General features: G+C 40.9%; 2 protein-coding genes across 4 annotated transcripts; one reads left to right on the forward strand and one right to left on the reverse strand.

Annotated features, from left to right (window-relative positions):
• The first annotated feature begins 768 nt into the window (after window positions 1-768).
• On the forward strand, window positions 769-5,025 carry arpc4 (actin related protein 2/3 complex, subunit 4). The gene is made up of 6 exons (XM_084035031.1): window positions 769-869; window positions 1,552-1,670; window positions 1,764-1,875; window positions 2,031-2,126; window positions 4,216-4,386; window positions 4,620-5,025. Exons 1-6 carry the CDS (start codon window positions 867-869, stop codon window positions 4,623-4,625), a joined length of 507 nt encoding a protein of 168 aa, XP_083891157.1. The 5' UTR covers window positions 769-866; the 3' UTR covers window positions 4,626-5,025.
• An 875-nt stretch (window positions 5,026-5,900) lies between these two features.
• On the reverse strand, window positions 5,901-18,064 carry pfkfb4b (6-phosphofructo-2-kinase/fructose-2,6-biphosphatase 4b). Of its 3 annotated transcripts, none has more exons than XM_084019645.1 (14): window positions 17,913-18,064; window positions 12,358-12,474; window positions 12,095-12,191; window positions 11,886-11,952; window positions 11,703-11,777; window positions 11,559-11,615; window positions 11,034-11,155; window positions 10,747-10,954; window positions 10,206-10,352; window positions 10,010-10,114; window positions 9,796-9,925; window positions 9,593-9,655; window positions 9,001-9,065; window positions 5,901-6,950 (listed from the first exon to the last, which is right to left on the reverse strand). In XM_084019645.1, exons 1-14 carry the CDS (start codon window positions 17,953-17,955, stop codon window positions 6,891-6,893), a joined length of 1,356 nt encoding a protein of 451 aa, XP_083875771.1. In that variant the 5' UTR covers window positions 17,956-18,064; the 3' UTR covers window positions 5,901-6,890. The 3 variants fall into 3 exon arrangements, with proteins under 3 accessions (XP_083875771.1, XP_083875769.1, XP_083875770.1); XM_084019643.1 differs by lacking the exon at window positions 17,913-18,064 and adding an exon at window positions 13,371-13,536; XM_084019644.1 differs by lacking the exons at window positions 5,901-6,950; window positions 17,913-18,064 and adding exons at window positions 7,161-8,790; window positions 13,371-13,535.
• Window positions 18,065-18,916: the final 852 nt, after the last annotated feature.

The following is an 18,916-nucleotide window of genomic DNA, read 5'->3' on the forward strand; positions in this document are numbered from 1 at the left end:
TATGTGTCCCAGGAGGCTGTGATGGTACACACAGGCTTTGTTTCCTGTTTTCCCGACAAATCAATGTCTTAGGACAATTCATGTCTTCCATGAAAACGCTCTATACCCATGTCTCCCAAGCTAATACAATTCTGTAGCTATATATCAATATAATCCAGTATGCAGATTTCCATTTTTCGTTTCCTGAATCTGCTATTCTGCAGTCCAGATTTTCCCATCACAATTGAATCTACCTGAATCATATTTCCTGTATATTCTGTCTCCTTCCTTATGGTCTAAGTGATGGTTTAGAATTGAAAAGGTCAGGGTCAGGTCAGCCAAATATATCACAAGGGTCCCTGCACAGAGGTACATTTATGTATGCTCTAAGGATCAAAAAACATTACATTTATGGCATGTTTAATTGAAAAATGTAATTATGGTACACAACCAAGCCCTGACACTCTTAACATCATTTTTTAAAATACTTTCATTATGGACAACCCCAAGTAGGCATTCAGTCAAACAGAACAATTAAATAACCTATATTACTTTAACGAAATATTTAAATAAAATAATAAGCAGGTAGACTGTTACTGCACGTTTTATCTCAAATAGTATTCTGATATTATTATTATTATTATTATTATTATTATATATTTAGCTTTTCTTTTTTTCCAAGTATTTTTAAAAATCAACCAGTTTAAATACAGGCATTGTAGAGTCATAACATTTACAGCTGCTTTGGAATTTAATTAATTATTTTTCCTCCTGCTGATTTTACATCGGGACGCTTGACAGCAGAAGCAGCGGTGAGTTCCGGTGTGTTCACGGCCCTGACAAGTGCAGCTACTTCCGCCTTCAACAGCGTCTCATCACACAGAGAAATGGTGAGAAAAACGACACATAACGTGTCGATAAAGCCACACAATTCCACAGTCACATATACCAGACCGTGGCGACGTCGACGCAGGAAGGCGCAGCTCGTGTTGCCTCTTATATGAACGAGCGCTAGCTAAAGCAGGTAGTTAGCTAACAGGCTAACGTTAGCTGCTCTGTTTCCTGGCTGAATGGGAACAGATAATGGTGCATCTTCGTCATGGTGCACACAGATAGTTATAGGTGGCACCATTGTCGTTTCTTGTGAGGCTGTTCGTAGCTCCGTAGTTATTCTTTCTTGTAGAGTAACGTAGATGTGAACTACAATGATGGACACATAAGGGGAACTAACTGACTCCGAAACCAAAGGAACTGATACACCGGTGATGTTACGTAGCACCGTCTCGAGCTGGCTTGTCCCTCAGTTTGAAGGAACAAGTGATCCTTTCATGTTAACGGTGTTTTTGCATACTTTGCGAGCGATTTCTATGGGACATGATCAACTAAACGTCTGTTTTCATGCTCAGGGAAACACACATACCAGGTGTGTGTGTGTATACATTCATACATAGGCTATTCATACCGAATGTACACATATACATACATATCTGCAATACACATTGCACATACACATACATATTTATATCCATGTATGATGATTCTCATCTACTCTTTCTTGTTTTCCTCCCTCAGACAGCAACCTTGCGCCCATACCTCAATGCAGTTCGTGCCACCCTGCAGGCCGCCCTCTGCCTGGAGAACTTCTCCTCGCAAGTGGTGGAGAGACACAACAAGCCAGAGGTGGAAGTGCGGTGAGTCTGCAATCTCAACTGTGAACATGAGAGAACATGGACTGATGTGCATGACAGAAAATGAATTGTGCATGTTTTTTTTTCCGATTCTAGAAGTAGTAAAGAGCTGCTCCTCCAACCTGTGGTCATCAGCCGTAACGACAAGGAGAAAGTCCTGATTGAGGGCTCCATTAACTCTGTCCGAGTCAGCATCGCTGTCAAGCAGGTCGGTCAGGGTGCTGTTTGGGTGCCAGCGGTGATGTGTTTAAGACCTCGACACAAAACGGATGGCTGCTTATTATGCAATTAGTGGTTAATATAACGAATGTAAGTATCAGAAATGTTATTGTAATATTCCCTGGAAATACTCTGTTGCTGCAGGCGGATGAGATTGAGAAGATTTTGTGCCATAAATTCATGCGTTTCATGATGATGAGAGCGGAGAACTTCTTCATCCTGAGGAGGAAACCTGTGGAGGTAAGTGGGTGTCACATTTACAGGGTCCCCTCACATACTTCTCCAGTTCTGGGAAAAAATAATCTGAAAATCAATGAGTTGAGTATTGTATTGTACAGTATTGTGGGGGGAAAATGTGTATATATATACACAGTGGTGGGAAAAAGTATTTGCCCCCTTCCTGCTTTTTTCTTTTTTTGCATGTTTGTCACACTTAAATGTTTCAGATCACCAAACAAATTTTAATATAAGTCAAGGATAACTCAAGTAAACACAAAATGCAGTTTTTAAATGAAGGTTTGTATTATAAAGGGAGAAAAAAATCCAAACCTTCATGGCCCTGTGTGAAAAAGTATTTGCCCCTCCAGTTAAAACATAACTTAACTAAGGTTTATCACTTCAAGGTTCAATTTCTCTAGCCACCCCCAGGCCTGATTACTGCCACACAAGTTCCCAATCCAGAATTCACTTAAATAGGACCTGCCTGACAAAGTGAAGCTCCTCAATAGCAAGACATCATGGTGAAAACCAAAGAAATTCAGGAACAAATGAGAAAGAAAGCAATTGAGATCTATCAGTCTGGAAAAGGTTATAAAGCCATTTCTAAAGCTTTGAGACTCAAGAGAACCACAGTGAGAGCCATAATCCACAAATGGCGAATACATGACACCGTGATGAGCCTTCCCAGGAGTGGCCGGCCGACCAAAATGACGCCAAGAGTGCAGCGACGACTCATCCAAGAGGTCACAAAAGACCCCAGAACAACATCAAAAGAACTGCAGGACTCACTTGCATCAATTAAGGTCAATGTTCATGACTCTACCATAAGAAAGACACTGGGCAAAAATGGCCTACATGGCCGAGTTCCAAGACGGAAACCACTGCTGAGCCAAAAAAATATTAAAGCTCGTCTAATGTTTGCCAGGAAACATCTTGATGATCCCCAACACTTTTGGGAGAATACTTTGTGGACTGATAAGACAAAAGTTGAACTTTATGGAAGGTGTGTGTCCCAATACATCTGGCGTAAAAGTAACACCGCTTTTCAGAAAAAGAACATCATACCAACAGTAAAATATGGTGGTGGTAGTGTGATGGTCTGGGGCTGTTTTGCTGCTTCAGGGCCTGGAAGACTTGCTGTGATAAATGGAGCCATGAATTCTGCTGTCTACCAACAAATCCTGAAGGAGAATGTCTGTCCATCTGTTCGAGACCTCAAGCTGAAGCGAACTTGGGTTCTGCAGCAGGATAATGATCCAAACCACACCAGCAAGTCCACCTCTGAATGGCTAAAGAAGAACAAAATTAAGACTTTGGAGTGGCCTAGTCAAAGTCCTGACCTGAATCCTATTGAGATGCTGTGGCATGACCTCAAAAAGGCGGTTCATGCTCGAAAACCCTCCAATAAGGTTGAATTACAACGACTGCAAAGACGAGTGGGCCAAAATTCCTCCACAGCGCTGTCAAAGACTCATTGCAAGTTATCGCAAACGCTTGATGGCTGTTGCTGCTGCTAAGGGTGGCCCAACCAGTTATTAGGTTTAGGGGGCAAATACTTTTTCACATATGGCAATGTACATTTGGATTTTTTTTCTCCTTAATAAAAGAAAACTTCATTTAAAAACTGCATTTTGTGTTTACTTGAGTTATCCTTGCCTTATATTTAAATTTGTTTCATGATCTGAAACACTTAAGTGTGACAAACATGCAAAAAAAGAAGAAAGCAGGAAGGAGGCAAATACTTTTTCACACCACTGTATATGAACCGTGAAATCAGTCCTGTTAGTGTAGTGCCTTGAATGACCTTTGTTAGTGTAGTGCCTTGAATGACCTTTGTTAGTGTAGTGCCTTGAATGACCTTTGTTAGTGTAGTGCCTTGAATGACCTTCGTTAGTGTAGTGCCTTGAATGACCTTCGTTAGTGTAGTGCCTTGAATGACCTTGGATGTTTAAAGCCATGTTCCAACAAAACTGAGGTGTTCAAATGACGGTTACCATTTTATATTAAAAACACAAATGTTTTCCTCAAATATCCAGAAGATGTAGTTATAACCTTGATTAGTTTCGGCAATGCGTTTAAAATATCTTTTGTCCTCCTCTTCCTCTTGCAGGGCTACGACATCAGTTTTCTCATCACCAACTTTCACACAGAGCAGATGTACAAACACAAACTGGTGGACTTCGTCATTCATTTCATGGAGGAAATCGACAAAGAGATCAGTGAAATGAAGCTTTCTGTCAACGCTCGGGCTCGTATTGTCGCAGAGGAGTTCCTCAAAAATGTAAGTTGTTGTTTCTCACATTGATGCACCATTATGGACAAGTGGTTTACTTCAGGCATTATGTTTGCATTAGGGTTTGATTCATGTCTCGTATGATGCTGTTGATTTTGGGCTTGAATGTCATTAATCTTGATATTAGTTGTAGAAAAAGTAGTCAAAGATTCATACAGTTTCTTCTATGTTTTTTAGAATTACTGTAGCTTAGACATTGTTTTGTTTTTTTACTCATGCAGTTCTGAAAGAGAGAAAACCTGGAAATACATTCCTTTTTGCAATCTTGGCCATCACTGTGGAGCTTTCACGTCGCAGAGCAGAGAGAAGAAAACATCTCATCAGCCAAGAGAAGATGAGAAGCAGAATACGTACAGGCAAATGGGTTTTGTCCCTTAACCTTAATGTGCCCCTTTGCTCAAAAATATTGATTTTTGTACATAATGAATATTCACACCAGACATTACTTTTTGCCCCTAGAGCATTTGAAGTCAGGGAAGGTCCTTGAACAGCTACTTGTAATCAATATTCATGAGAACAGGGTAATGGATTTTAAATTTAAATGTTCACACTATAAACCCTATTCTAGATGGGGATAATTAAAATAAATATACTTGCTGAATATAAATAAAAACATTATTCTTTGTATTTTTTGTGTTTTTTTTTTAAATTGTATTTGTATGTGTCAAGAAGAACAATTAGCCTTAACTCCAAACATTGAACGTTTTATTGAGATTTTCACAGCTGGACACAAACAGGCATTTGGAATTATATTCTCAGCAAAGTAATGTACAATATGGAATGTACAACATTACAGAAAGTGTATAGAATGAAATACCGTGTAAATACATGAACACAAACCTTATTTTAAGCAAACACAGTTTTTACAGCCCACTTATTAAATATATTGGGGTTTTGCTTTAGTTTTACTCACCAGAATTTGAGTCTTCTGTGGTGCTTTCACGTTCACGACATTTACATTGTACTTTTGTTGATGGATTACTCCCTTGATATTCATGTCTCCATCAGCAGTAAATTGACTCGGATGTAATTAGTTAAAGGAAAGCAGAATACATATTTTCATCTGGGAATTAATAAAATATATGGATGAACTTGTGGATGCTATGAAAGTGGTTTTGAATTTCAACATACTATACTATGACTTTTTTCGACAGACACTGAAGTTTTTTTTTAAATACTTTACGATTACTTTTTTTTATGACTTTCTTTCACATGCTATACTATGACTTTTTTACATACTTTACATGCCATTTTTCGACATGCTATACTATGACTTATTTCATGACTATTTGTCATACTTTACTGACTTTTTATTACTTTTTTCAATGTAATATATATTTTTTTTACATACAAAAAAACTTGACATTTATAACACTATATTATGATTTGAATGACTTTTTTTTCATGCCTTTATATTTTTATGACATATACCATGAATAAGGTGTGATTTTTTTTATTCCATACTATAATATAAATGTACATGAAACACAAAAAGCAGGTGCGGAATCACCCCAAACACTGAAGGTTTATTGAGATGTTGACAGCTGGAGACAAACAAGGCGTATGGAATTATATTTTCAGGACAGCAGTATACAATATCAAATGTATAACATTACATACATTTTACAGAATTCACCAAAGAATGACATACTGTGTAATACATGTTGATTTACACACAAAACTCACATAAAAAACACATGTACAGTTTGCACAGCACCAGGCAGGCATTCATTTCAACGATCAAATCCTTAGTCAATCAAACGCTGCCTTTTTAAGTGACAAACTGACGATTTATCAAGGAAAGGTCCTCCTTCCAAGACGTCTGATTACAGAACGTAAGCTACATCAGGTGCATTTACAATGCTCTTGCCATCCTTTGTGGTGAAAGGATTTCATCATCAACTCTGGAATGTTTTAAGATTTTTATTCATCCAGTTTACTCAGGGTAGATGCACTGAGCATAGTGGCTTTAATATAATTATAACTACAACCAGGAACGAAAAATGCAGTTTAAAAAAATGTCAACATTTCATTTGAGTGGGTTTTTTTAGTTTCTGGTCAACATTCAGGGATTAAGGACTATGATTAAGAGCATCTTAAATGAAGTAATTCATCTCTTCAATATTTAAGGGGGGGGGGGGGGGGGGTATGATACAGTCAAATCATATTCATAAACACTGGGGACATATGGCAGTATACACAGTGCACAATATACAATATATATTAAATAGAATCATGGAAAAAGAGCGCTGAAAGTTAAGGGGGTATTATCATTGCAACAATAACAGTAGGCTGATCAATTTATCAAAAATATTGGCATTTTCCTTTAGTTTTTCTCACAAGGCATTGACCTACAGAACAGACATATAAAAATGGATTACATTTAGTGAAAGTGCTTTACAGTTTGAGTTTGGGCAGTTCAATTCAGTTCAGAGGTCAGACTCAGAACCGAAGGTCGAAGAGGTCACAGCCGGAACAGGAAGTGCAGGAGATTAGAGGTGAGAAGGGACTGTCTGCAGAGCATCTTCCGTGGAGCGCTGCACTTTCACATTCTAAAAGAGTGATGAGAGAAAAGGACTGAGTTATAATCCTGCATTACTTATCTGACATTTACAGATGTACTTGTGTTCATGGATAATTCCTTTGATATTAATGTCTTTCAGCAGAATTCATGCTTTCATCTGGTATTCGTAGAATGTGTGAATGGACGTCGAGCTGCTGCTTTTTGTCAAGAAACACAACTCTTTGGTTCTTTGGTTACTGTAGCGACTATTCATACATCACATTCAATGTCAAACCCCCACTGACATATGACCTATAGACAACTGTACTTAAGACATGATAATTTGTCAATCAATAATTATAATTAACAAAATAAGTGATCACTGAAATATTCCCCAGAAAAAAGGTAACAGGAGAAATTTTCTTTGCAATCTGGATTTTTATATTTACAATAACCTTCACAGACAGACAAAAGTTACATTTGATTAATTAATTTATGCATGTGTGTTCTCCGACAACCGGTTAACACTTGTTATTGATGATTTTAAAGTAAACAGTGAACACTTTGATTTGAGTGGAGGTCTAGTGATCAAAATGTTGTTGGCCATTGCAGATTAACGCTTCACATTTAAGCAGTAGTGCAAAGTCTTAACACTGAGATGAAGTTCATCTTATAAAAAAACAAAACAATTAGTGGAAATAATATTATGTGTCAATTCATATGCAGAAAAATGTTTGAGGTTAAATGCATTCGTCACTTGCATACATAAGTATATATAAAACAGTAATGCATGATAATACAATCGGGTTAACATTCATTATAAAAAAAACTGAAATCCGTCATGATATTTAAAGATTTATAAACGATAGTGATGTAATGGCTGGTTGTGATTTCCCTCCTTCATTCGCTATTTGTCCCGAGTTTCCGACACATGTGCACACGCACACACAAACACGCACACACAAACACACAGTTTGCCCTTTGAAGGTCCAGCCCAAATGTCCTAAAAACATCCTCACTCCTTATGTCGAAGTGAAACCTCACAAATCTGAGTCATTAGTGCTGAAACTGGATTCCAGTTATTTAGTTCCTACAAAGATGTAAAACGGAGGAGAACGGACGGCCCTGAGAACTCAACGCTCTGCAGCTCGTCAAAACACAAGTAAATGGAGAAAATATCATCACCAATTTGACAGCACATGCACAGCATTTGGCAGAAAAAAAGGCTGCAAAGTGATAAAGCGCAACCAAATACAGAGAATACAACAGAAAACAAGTCATGAACACGTCCGGACGCACCTGGGAGAGGCTACATGTTGGCTTATGGCTCATGAAGTTACTCAATTCAACAGTCCATCAATCGTGTTGGAAAATGAGTAAACAATGAAAGACACTTTTTACATTCTGATTGCATGATTCAGATGTTAATTCAGATGTTAATCTATCATATTGCAGATATGCAGATTACTAGTAGGGATTACATTTACCGGTTCAATGCTGAAGCATGCAATGAGAAAGTTTCAATACAAAATTTAATTAAAAAGTACATTTGTTTATTTCTATTAAGTGAAACTTTTTTTTTAAACTGCGGTTTTCAGTTTCTGTATTTGGTTATGTTTTCTCACTTTGCAGAGTTTTGTCTCCCTTCGTGCATTTTCTGATGTTTCCGTCTGTTTAACTTGAGAGAAAACAAAAAAAGATAAATTCTGCTCAAACCGAGAGAACAAAATGAAATGAGAGAAAAATCATCGCTGAAGGGATGGAGGTAGGAGTGTCAATGGTAAGTGATGTCACAGTTGTCTTGATTGCTGATCATTGGTGGACAGAGACTGAAAGATTTATATTCTCTGTGCAATAAGGGTGGGACGGATCAGCACTGACTGCTAGGCCTGCAACAGGAGGGAGATGCAGATTAAATATGATGGAAGACATACAAGGTGCCTCTCCAGAAATCATCAACGAATATCACACACGGCTTTCAGTTTAAGTGTACTGCGAGACGTTCTCCCACATCTGATGGAGGTCACAGAAGAGCTGGACGGAAACCGAAGCCATGTGAATCAAACCTGTCATGTCTGTATGCTGCGTGGGAAACCTACCTCTGGTCTGTCTCTGTGTGTGTTCACAGAGTCCACACCCAAATACACCGACTCCACTTTACATCCTGAGAGAGAGCAAACATGACAGGGATTACAGGTAAACCAAGTGGAGATCATCTGTCCTCTTTGGGCATAATAGATTTACGTTTGAATCCAAATAACAACATTTTTTGTAGTAAAACTTGAGATGGAGTTATCCTGTTACGTTTTATATAAAATGATGCTTTCTGAAACATGGATGCATTTTTAGGTTATATGTAATGGAAGAACACTAATCCCTTTGGAAAGCAGTAAATGTTTTGCCAGCCTTATAGCCTAATTAACTTGTTCAGAATGGATTTGGGCCTATTAAAAAAAAAGTCTAAAAAATTGAAAAGGTCATCCTTTTACTTTCTCCATGCTGTTGGCAGGAGAGCTGGCCCTCTTGCTGATTTCATGGGGATCGGCTACTCAAAAGCATTAATCCTGATCTCCCGATCACATATTTATACTGAAATATCAGCCCCTAATGAAGATCACATTTGTTTTTTATTTGCCTGATCTGACAACTGCATGAGTTTTATATGCAAGTCTATAAAATGACAGAACTCACCGTAAGCCATGGGGGTCAACTTCAACACCGTGTGCAAAGGGCACTTGAGATAAGGCAACTCATCTGTGGAGGCAGAGACAGAAACATCTTAGGAGCCTCAGGGTCAAGGTCGACTGCATATTTGCATTTCAGTCTTTTCAATATTGCAATTTTGTCAAAGGTTTACAATGTAGTTCCTATTCCCGACTGTATTTCCTTCATACCTGCAGTCTTGTCCAGGAAATATGCAAGAAGACAACGCATGACGGCCTGGTGACAAACCACCAGAACATTTTCTTGTCTCTCCAACTCCATGATCACGGGCTCCAGCCGCTGCACCAGGTCTTCATAAGACTGAGGGAGAATCACAGAGCCATCAAAGACACACAGTAGGCCACAAACACAACCATTCACCCCTGAAGACGAGGGACTTCTCACCTCTCCTTTGGGATAGCGGTAGCGGTACTTGTCTTGGTCTCTCAGAGCAAACTCCAGAGGGTAATGCTCTTGGATCTCCTCGTACATCATTTCCTCACACACACCCTTTGTGAAGAGTGCAGAATACGTACTTGAGTTAACAAATGCGTAAAAGAAAAGGTTGCATTCATTTAAGTGAATACATGAATGGACATACGGCATCTATTTCATTGAGGGACTTCCACTGTTCGTACGGCACCCCCAGACACTCGGCTGTCTGGATCGTCCTCTTCATCTGGCTGGTCCACACTTTCAGGTCTTTGATGTCCTGGTCCTGGATGAATTCCCGCAGACTTTTGGCATACTAGAAGGTAAGAGACCACTCATAATTACAGCTCAGTGTTACAGATGCCATTACCATAGAAAACCTCTCACCAGACAGCAGATATATCATTAATTCTTAGTTATATGAAATTACAAGAGAAATGTATTAGAAAGATATTATGCATTTATTAAAACTATTTGTTGTTATTAGATTAGAATGTAAACTATGAACTATTATAGATTTTTCAATCCAAATATGAATTAAACTATGAAACCTTTTATGAAGAAAAGGTCATTATAATTGAAATGAAAGACACTGAGAACATTTCATGGACCACCGTGGCTGAGTGCTACGGACCCCCGGGGGTCCCTGGACCCCACTTTGATACTCACTCTTGCTCTCACAGAGACTCATCACACACGCCAACACACACCTCTTTTCCTCTTGTGGATAAGCCGGAGTCTCCTCCGATCCGTCCCTTGATATTGAGATCGCTCTCCCCGTGGCGACACAGATAGATGGAGCGCGGCGTGATGTGGATGTTCATCAGGTAGTAGACGATTCGGCTCTGGATGTGGTCGAGGACACGGTTCACCAGGTAACGACAGCCCACGTCCATGATCTTTATGTAGGACAGATCCCTGGAACGAGAGGCAGTCGGACATCTGAGATCTGGCGGGGATAGTTTCATTTGATCCAAGTCATTTTGTGTTTCCTCACCTGTCCAGAACCTCGTCCAGGGGCTGGTAGGAGGACTCGTAACACTTGATCCTCTTCATGAAGTCCTCAATGGCCTCTTCTGTGTTGCAGTGTATGTAGTCTGGACTGCCCAACTTAACTTGCTACAAGGAGGAACACAGGGAGAGGATGTCAGCAGAGAAAGAGGAAGTCAGCTGCCTGACGCTGCTATCAGCCTTTTTGTTTGTTTGTGTAGATCTGAACCACAGACTGGATGTAAGAAGTGGACTTAGTCACCCATTCGTGTTGGACTAGTGTGAAGCCATGGTAGTGACGCAGTGGTAGCTACATTTCAATCACAAAGTAACCACGCCCTAAAGCATACGCTGCTTTATCGTGTATTTGACTTTAAATGCAACCATCGTTTACATAGCGGAGGTTGCCGCCTGATCTGATCCTGTCTTTTTGGTCTCCACACTCAAAGCCTTCATATGACCACATTTTCAGGTAAGCTACGCTTAATTGGGACTAATTAGCCAGTGTGAAAATGCCAAAGAAAAGACTTACCACTATATTTTGAGCGATGACATCTGGGTCTTCACACACAGACTCCACAAAAAACACCTGCATTGACGAGACAATCCAGTGAACTTTGAGGCCTTCGAGTCAACGTGATAGAATTCAATAACACCTTTTCCTTGGTTAACATACCTTGAACCCATTCTGCTCAGCAAACTTGACGATGGTCCCTCTTCTTTCTCTTGTTGTATTTGTGGCATCAAACACCTGCAACAGCCAGGAAAAACACTCCTTATGCAGCTCTAATGTACAGTTTATGTATTGATATTAGGATCGTTTGCCGTGGAGAGCTTTGAGACAGCATCCCGGACTCACCGCCACCTGTCCTCCTTCGACACTCAGGTACTGCCGGACGTCATTAAGCGCTGCCAACGCACACTGACTGTGGAAGGGCAGCAGGCAGAGTCAGTGCAAAGATTTGTAATGTTTGTAACACATCCACACAGACAACTGGATTTTAATTTAGGCAGCAACCCTATAAACATGTCAAGCCCATGTTTAGCTGGTGCGTATTGTAGACTTACCGTCTGATTTTTAACCCCTCTTCATTATCTGGACGGAAGAACTCAAAGGATTTATAGATCTTCAGGCACTCCCTCCGGTACTGGCCGACGTTGAACTCTGTTACAGATGAAAATGTCGTATTTTTAAAAAGATGCTTTCTGCTGAAAAGTTATTTTTGATGGAATATACTGTATATAATATATATATATATATATATATATATATATATATATATATATATATATATATATATTTAAATATATATTGAGTGTGTAGCTGGTACCTTTCGTTGGCACACCAATCCAGTTTAAGTAGCGAGTGAGCTTCTTTGAAATGTAAGTCTTCCCTCGAGCTGGAAGTCCAACAGTCACAATGAGAGTCGGGCAGTTTGTCATACACACTGTGGGAGGAAGAGAGAGAGAGAGGGGGGGGGAGAGAAACACAAGCATTACATGGATTTAACTCAATTCTCACACAGTTAATCGGCTGAGCTTGTCAACATTATTCCATCCAGTAGGAGCTTGATTTAAGTCTGAAGGTCGCTCATAATTACAGCTCAGTGTTACAGATGCCATTAGAAAACAAGTGATTCACAATATAATATTTTACATATATATTATATATGTATATGAGAGAGAGAGAGAGAGAGAGAGAGAGAGAGAGAGAGAGAGAGAGAGAGAGAGAGAGAGAGAGAGATCATTATTATTAGGTAAAGTAAGAGAAGAAGAAGTGGCCAATGCAGGACTGGCTTGTTTATCTTAAAAGGAGCAGCAATGAAAACAGCAGAGCTTGACTCAGCAGAAACAAGTTGGCGACCCGCAGAGAGAGCGAACCCGACCGGCTGTAATAAAACGTCGCTGCTGTCTCCCGCATCCATACCGTCCAAGAGACATCGGACATATTGGCCGCGGCTCCCTGAGGTTACATTGATGTACTTGGCTCACGTGCGTGTCATATGATGACCAAATCCAATTCAGCGAGTTTGCATTCATTATGATCATTATTATTATCGCCCTCCAAGCGCGATGCAAATGTAAGTCTATGCATGCGATATTATGGAGTCGGGACGGGATGAGCTGATGCAACACCGCCGAGCACAAAACGAGAATAATCTTTACATCCAAACGAACGCAAGTGAATGTCACATAACGGGCTATCTTTAAGGTCAAAGACAGAACCAGAACAACATAAATACATTAAAATGTGATTAAAAGGAAAGAAAGAAATAATATATGCAGATGCGTATCAACTACCCGGCACATCCCCTGCTGCATTCGCCGGCCAGCTTCACCTTACCCCGTCTCTGAGCTATATGCCCGTTTTTGCACGGCATCCAGATCTTCCGGAGCGGGTTTTGGGTGAGCTCCCGGGGGGAAGTCTCCACCATGAACTCCTCGTTGTCTAACATCGTGGATGTTGCACCGCCGATGTCACCCTCCTATCGTGAACTGAGGCGGTGGGCTCGTGCCCCGGCAGTCTGACTCAGCAGGCTGGAGGGGATGTCACATCGGCTGAGAAACAGCAGTTGCTCGTTACCGTAACGACTGGAGACAAGGCTCAACACGGAGTTAGGGAGCAAAACAAGGAGCCGGGTACAGGATGTTACTATCATTCCAGTCGTGTTGTTTCAACCTCAACCAGCTACCTCAAATTGTTATTTTCACTTATTTACTCATTTTATATTACAGTGTTATGTTATCACAGAGCCGTTTCCAATTGAATTGATCAGTAAACAGCTTTTTGACTGGGAAGGCACTTGGGTCAGTCATGGAATATTTACTCAAAGTTAAATAGAAATATAATGTTTGTGGAAAATAATCCTTACTCCAGGTCTACTAGTTTGGCAAAATGATGGAAACCAGTCAAATCTCAATCTATCGCTTGATTAACAAATAAAGGATACCTTTTGTCAATAATGTCAAACAAAAGTACCATTATTGATAGATAAATATATGTCTGGACATTGTTGTTGTTATCTGTTGTACTGTTGTCTTTTGGACATGCATCTTGTGATGCTTAACATTTTACAGAACTGTCTGTGGTGTAAATGCAACTAATGCAATTCCTTTAATTATTGTATTAGTATTTATTTTTTTAATATATTGTAAATATTTTCAGAACATACGCAATATTCCAAGAAGCCTATACATTTCTAAGAAACCCGTTGTAAATGTTACCGTAATGACGCGAGGAGGGAGTGAGAGAAATGGGAAAGAGTGAGAAAAACAAGCGTTCAGCGGTTCGCATGCAGCACACACATGGACAGTGAATGCGGCTGAGAATTGAACCAATCAGACAAGAGACGAGAAGTCAAGCAGCCAATGGGAGAGGCGTGTCCGGGATACGGAGGGCATGCCGAGTGCTGGAAGCGCAGATAAACATCGTCACGAAAAATGCCGTAGCCAAAGCACTTTGCAGGACTCACTCAAGGGGCTCCACATAGTCCTCCACTACGCCTGCTCGTGGCAAAAGTCATCAACAACTTATATATCAAGTCAGGTAAAGTCAAGTCAGATTTTATTGTGATTCCATCTATATACATGGCACACAGTAAAATATGGTAACGTTTCTCAGGATAATATATATATATATATATATATATATATATATATATATATATATATGGAATCTGAGGTAAACCTCAGAAATATGTCTGTAAACAAATGAGTCTGTAAACAAATGAGAAAAACTGACATCCAGTATTTGTTCTCAGCACAATGAGACTGAATGTACTGTTAATGTAATGTAACACCAGGTGGCGCTGTGTACTCACTTTGAAAAGGCCACGAGTTTAGACTTCAGTGAAGTAAACAAAATGTAGAGACAGAGATCCATCTTACTGGCAGCTGTGTTATCAAGTCGGCATCTACTGTGACAGTTAACACATCCAGAGGTCAGGGGTCATCCAGAGGTCAGATGGCAATGCCATCTGGGACAGCATATTCCCATCAGCAAGACACACGTACAACATTTTTCATCTACTGATTTAAAAGCTGGTTGAATTAAATTAACTGTTGAGCATAAATGATATTATAATAATATTCCCAGACCACAACCTGCAAGGCAACAGATTCCTTCCGCTGCAATTAGCCTGAAATCTTCATTAAAACTTTAAACCTCTACGTCTAATGTGGGCTGGAGGTCAACAACCAAAATTACGGTTGCCAACAAATTCTTTATAGTACTGCTACAAAAGGTGTTTCATATGAGGCTGAGTGAGCAGTGCCAAATTGCAAAACATGTTTTTGCATGAAGTGGTTATCTGAATTAACTATGCAACCTAAAAGTGCATAATAAAAATGCATTGCTGTATCCATTAGGTTAGGTTGTATTGTAATGCAACAGAGGAACAAATAGAAAACATAATGTGGTGTCTGTAATAATACTGATTACTAGCAGACACTGGTGTTGAACAATGAGGCCTGGCATGCAAACGGCATTTGAACTCATCCTACAGGTTTTGGTGGGGTTGTGGTCAGGGCTCTGTGCTCTGTGCTCTGTGCTGGCCAGTCAACCTCCAAAAGTATGTGGACAGGGGCGTTCACAGACTTGATATTGACACTGACATCCAAAAAATAACTGGTTTCCTCCAACCAGAAGACCGAAACACTTCATTTTACACTGATATAAGGCAAAGAAACGGCCATACAGTCATACCGGAGACACTGCAAACAGATCATGTGAACATTTTTTGGTTTAACAATTACTTTCTTATCATGTTCGCAATTAAGTCTGGGTCAATTATTGTACTAATAGTTTCTGCACTTTCCACTGTAAGCCAGAATCCATCTTTAGGTTCCTAGTGAGCAACATGCGACAGAGAATGACCAAAGAGGTGGTTACATCTGAGCCTGCACAAGCAAGATCACGTTCTCCATTGTGCAGATATGTTGCAACACCTGATGAACACACTGAAATAACAAAAACAACCCTGCAACTGAATGCTTCCAGATGCAAAACATCAGCAAAGATCGGTGCTGAGCAGGCGTACGATGACTGCATAGGCACACTGCACGCACACACACGTAGGCTACAGCATCTCTGCCTGAAGCCTATAATGAGATTCTGAGTGAGCGGGTGAACTTTCCCCTAGAAAGAGAGCAGACACAGAGAGGGAGGGAGGGAGGGAGGGAGGGAGAATGGGAGGTGCAGTGAGCCAGCAAGCAAGTCCATGAACAAGGATGAGAGGGAGTGATTTATTTTGAGTAGGGATCCGGCAGAGATAAATAAATAAAAAAACCTAAATAAAAAAAAGCTAAATAAGAGTAAATTAGGATTATTTAACATAATAAAGAGGATAAAAATAGGGGTGGGGGGAGGCAGCTGTACTGCAGCTGGCAGTACCTGAGGAGTGGGGGTAAATATCCTGTGTGGTACGCAGCCATCATGGAGTGCACGTAGGGTTAAAACCTGTACTGGGTCTGCTGCACCCACTGAATCACATTTTTCTCTCCGACTGCAGTTGTAAACACATATAAGCTCTGTTGGCACAAAGCTCACTCAATGACTTACTTATTGACATCATATTTATATCACCGGTAACGGATTATGCGCAAGAAGCATACTGGATAGCAAAATTACAGTGTTTTTTTGTATCCGTTCTTAAAATAACTAGAGCACGCTCCACAAAATACAGAAATACACAACATGATTTTCCTGTTTTAGTGGATAGCCCCTCCTCCTCGCTGTATGTTGGCAGACAGACAAGCCAGCAGAGCTGGAGCAGATCTCACCAACGCAGCCTGAGCTCTATTCATCCCTCATACATCTGCCACAACATTTAAACCACTGTGACCATATTTGTACGGGAACAGCAGCGAATCCAACCCCCAAGACACAAAGGCTATCAGAGACTCGGTGGAGGTCATCCCAGGCTTCACCAAACCAAGTTGCGTAATAGCATATTCTTATAATAACTGAGTCACTGGATTATTTAGGCCATTAGCATTGGTTCAGATGCCATATTTGTAACATGTGAGGTATCCAGCAAAGGAACTCAATAACTACGGCTAAATCTAGTGGGCTGGGTTCGACAGCGTGCTAAAGTTAACAGGGTGAAATGTTTAAGCAACATTCAGGCACCTTTGACACAAGCCAGCTCCCGTTGGACCAGATATTTTAGACCTAAATGAACACCTATCTCTCTTCTGTCTAAACTCATTTAAAAGCAAGTCTACAATTTCTTTGAAAATGTTGTTGCATTTCATTTACAACCAAGATGTTGATGTGGAGCTCCAGGTGAGGTCTGAAGACCTGCAGGGAGAAGCAGGGATCCCCTGGTGGGAGGGCAGTAAGATGTGCTCGGAGGTCAGGGGATGCAAAGATGACCATCACAAGTTTGACTCTCTCCTGCCACACGGCACGGTCAGCTAGAAGCTGCCCTGGCATTGTGTGAGCTGACCCATAACAACAACTGTCTCAAGTAAACAGCAGCAACGAGCGTAGGTGTTTCGGGCTCTTTGACCCTGAACTGTAGTGACGCTTGTGGAAAACAAACTGTCGTGTTTACATCCTCAGCCCAGCAGCTACGTTAGCTTACAGGCTAGCAGCAGCTGCTGCAGCCAGGCTCGGCAGCAGATAGGAAGGATGCCAGTCTACGACATTTGCGAACTATTTATTTGCTGTGTGGAGGGTGAGACTCGGTGTTTCCCCGGGTCTCAGGGCTGCGAGCCTGCCCTGCCTCTCCTCGATAGGAAGCGCTGTCAGCTCTGGAGCACTATGCCTACGTGACACAGACTTGTTTACTTCATCCGCCTGCTAGCTGCTCTGCTGCACGCAGCGTCGACGAAGATATTAAAAGCAACAAAAAGGAAGAAAGAAGAGGACTCAGCACCCTACCTGGCCTGTCCCGCGTGTTTCTCGGGCGACAAGAGCCCCTCATGGTCCCGGTTTGGAGCCTGGTCCAACCAGCGCGGTGTTACGAGTCCCTCCAGCAGCACAGGCGGCAATGAATGAAGTGAGTTGAGTGAGCGCTGAGAACGCGTCCGTGGGCACGCACGCGCGCACGTCCGTTGTTATTGTTTAGCTGTGCTCGTGTATCATCCTTACCTCGAGCCCTACTGCAGGTGTAGATGATACGAACCATAATCAGTAGCCTGCATACCGTTCTGTACTGAACCTGATCACAAATTAGCCAATACGTTTCCATTACTAGATTCAGGACATATTTGCTATATGTCCCAGTGACATTAAAATTAATAATACGTTTTGTTCACGTGCCTTAACATGCCCTCCAATAAATCGCCTCCTTTACGTGGTGGAGGGGTTTGTGTGCCCTGAGTGGTCCTGGAAGCTGTGTTATCACAGATCTGCTATCTTGGACCTGCAGGTGTAGCCGTGAGCACAGCTGTCAACTGACCACCACTTGGTGGTGAGTTGGTTCAGATTGCTGCTGGGCAGACCTTGTAAACCCAGATGTGCACTGAAGATGAACTTCTGGCTGAGGTCTTCAACTCCAACTTCCAGAAGATTTTTTCATGCATCCCCTGGAAGGCTGGGGACATGGAGTCAGGTATAAACACAAAGCCTTGTGCATTTTTTATGAGACAGAGGCCTCATAAAAGGTTAATTCAGTCCTGGCCGTGTGTGAGAATCAGACACATAAAGCAGCAACTCAAGCGCTTCACATGGTTTCATTTTGAACTGCATTGCAGATTCACTCCATACCCAATATGTAATGATCCACCAAGCCCTGTGCAAACACAGTAAATCCACCTTAAACATATTCCAAACTAGCACTCATGTTAACAAACATGTTTAATTCACTGCTAAGCAGGATCACTTACGTCATGTGCAGGGAACGTGATGAAGAATGCTCCAGTTGCAATGGACTTGTACAGCTC

The sequence above is a fragment of the Eutrigla gurnardus genome (assembly GCF_963514095.1).
Source record: "Eutrigla gurnardus genome assembly, chromosome: 2".
Taxonomy (NCBI): Eukaryota; Metazoa; Chordata; class Actinopteri; order Perciformes; family Triglidae; genus Eutrigla; species Eutrigla gurnardus.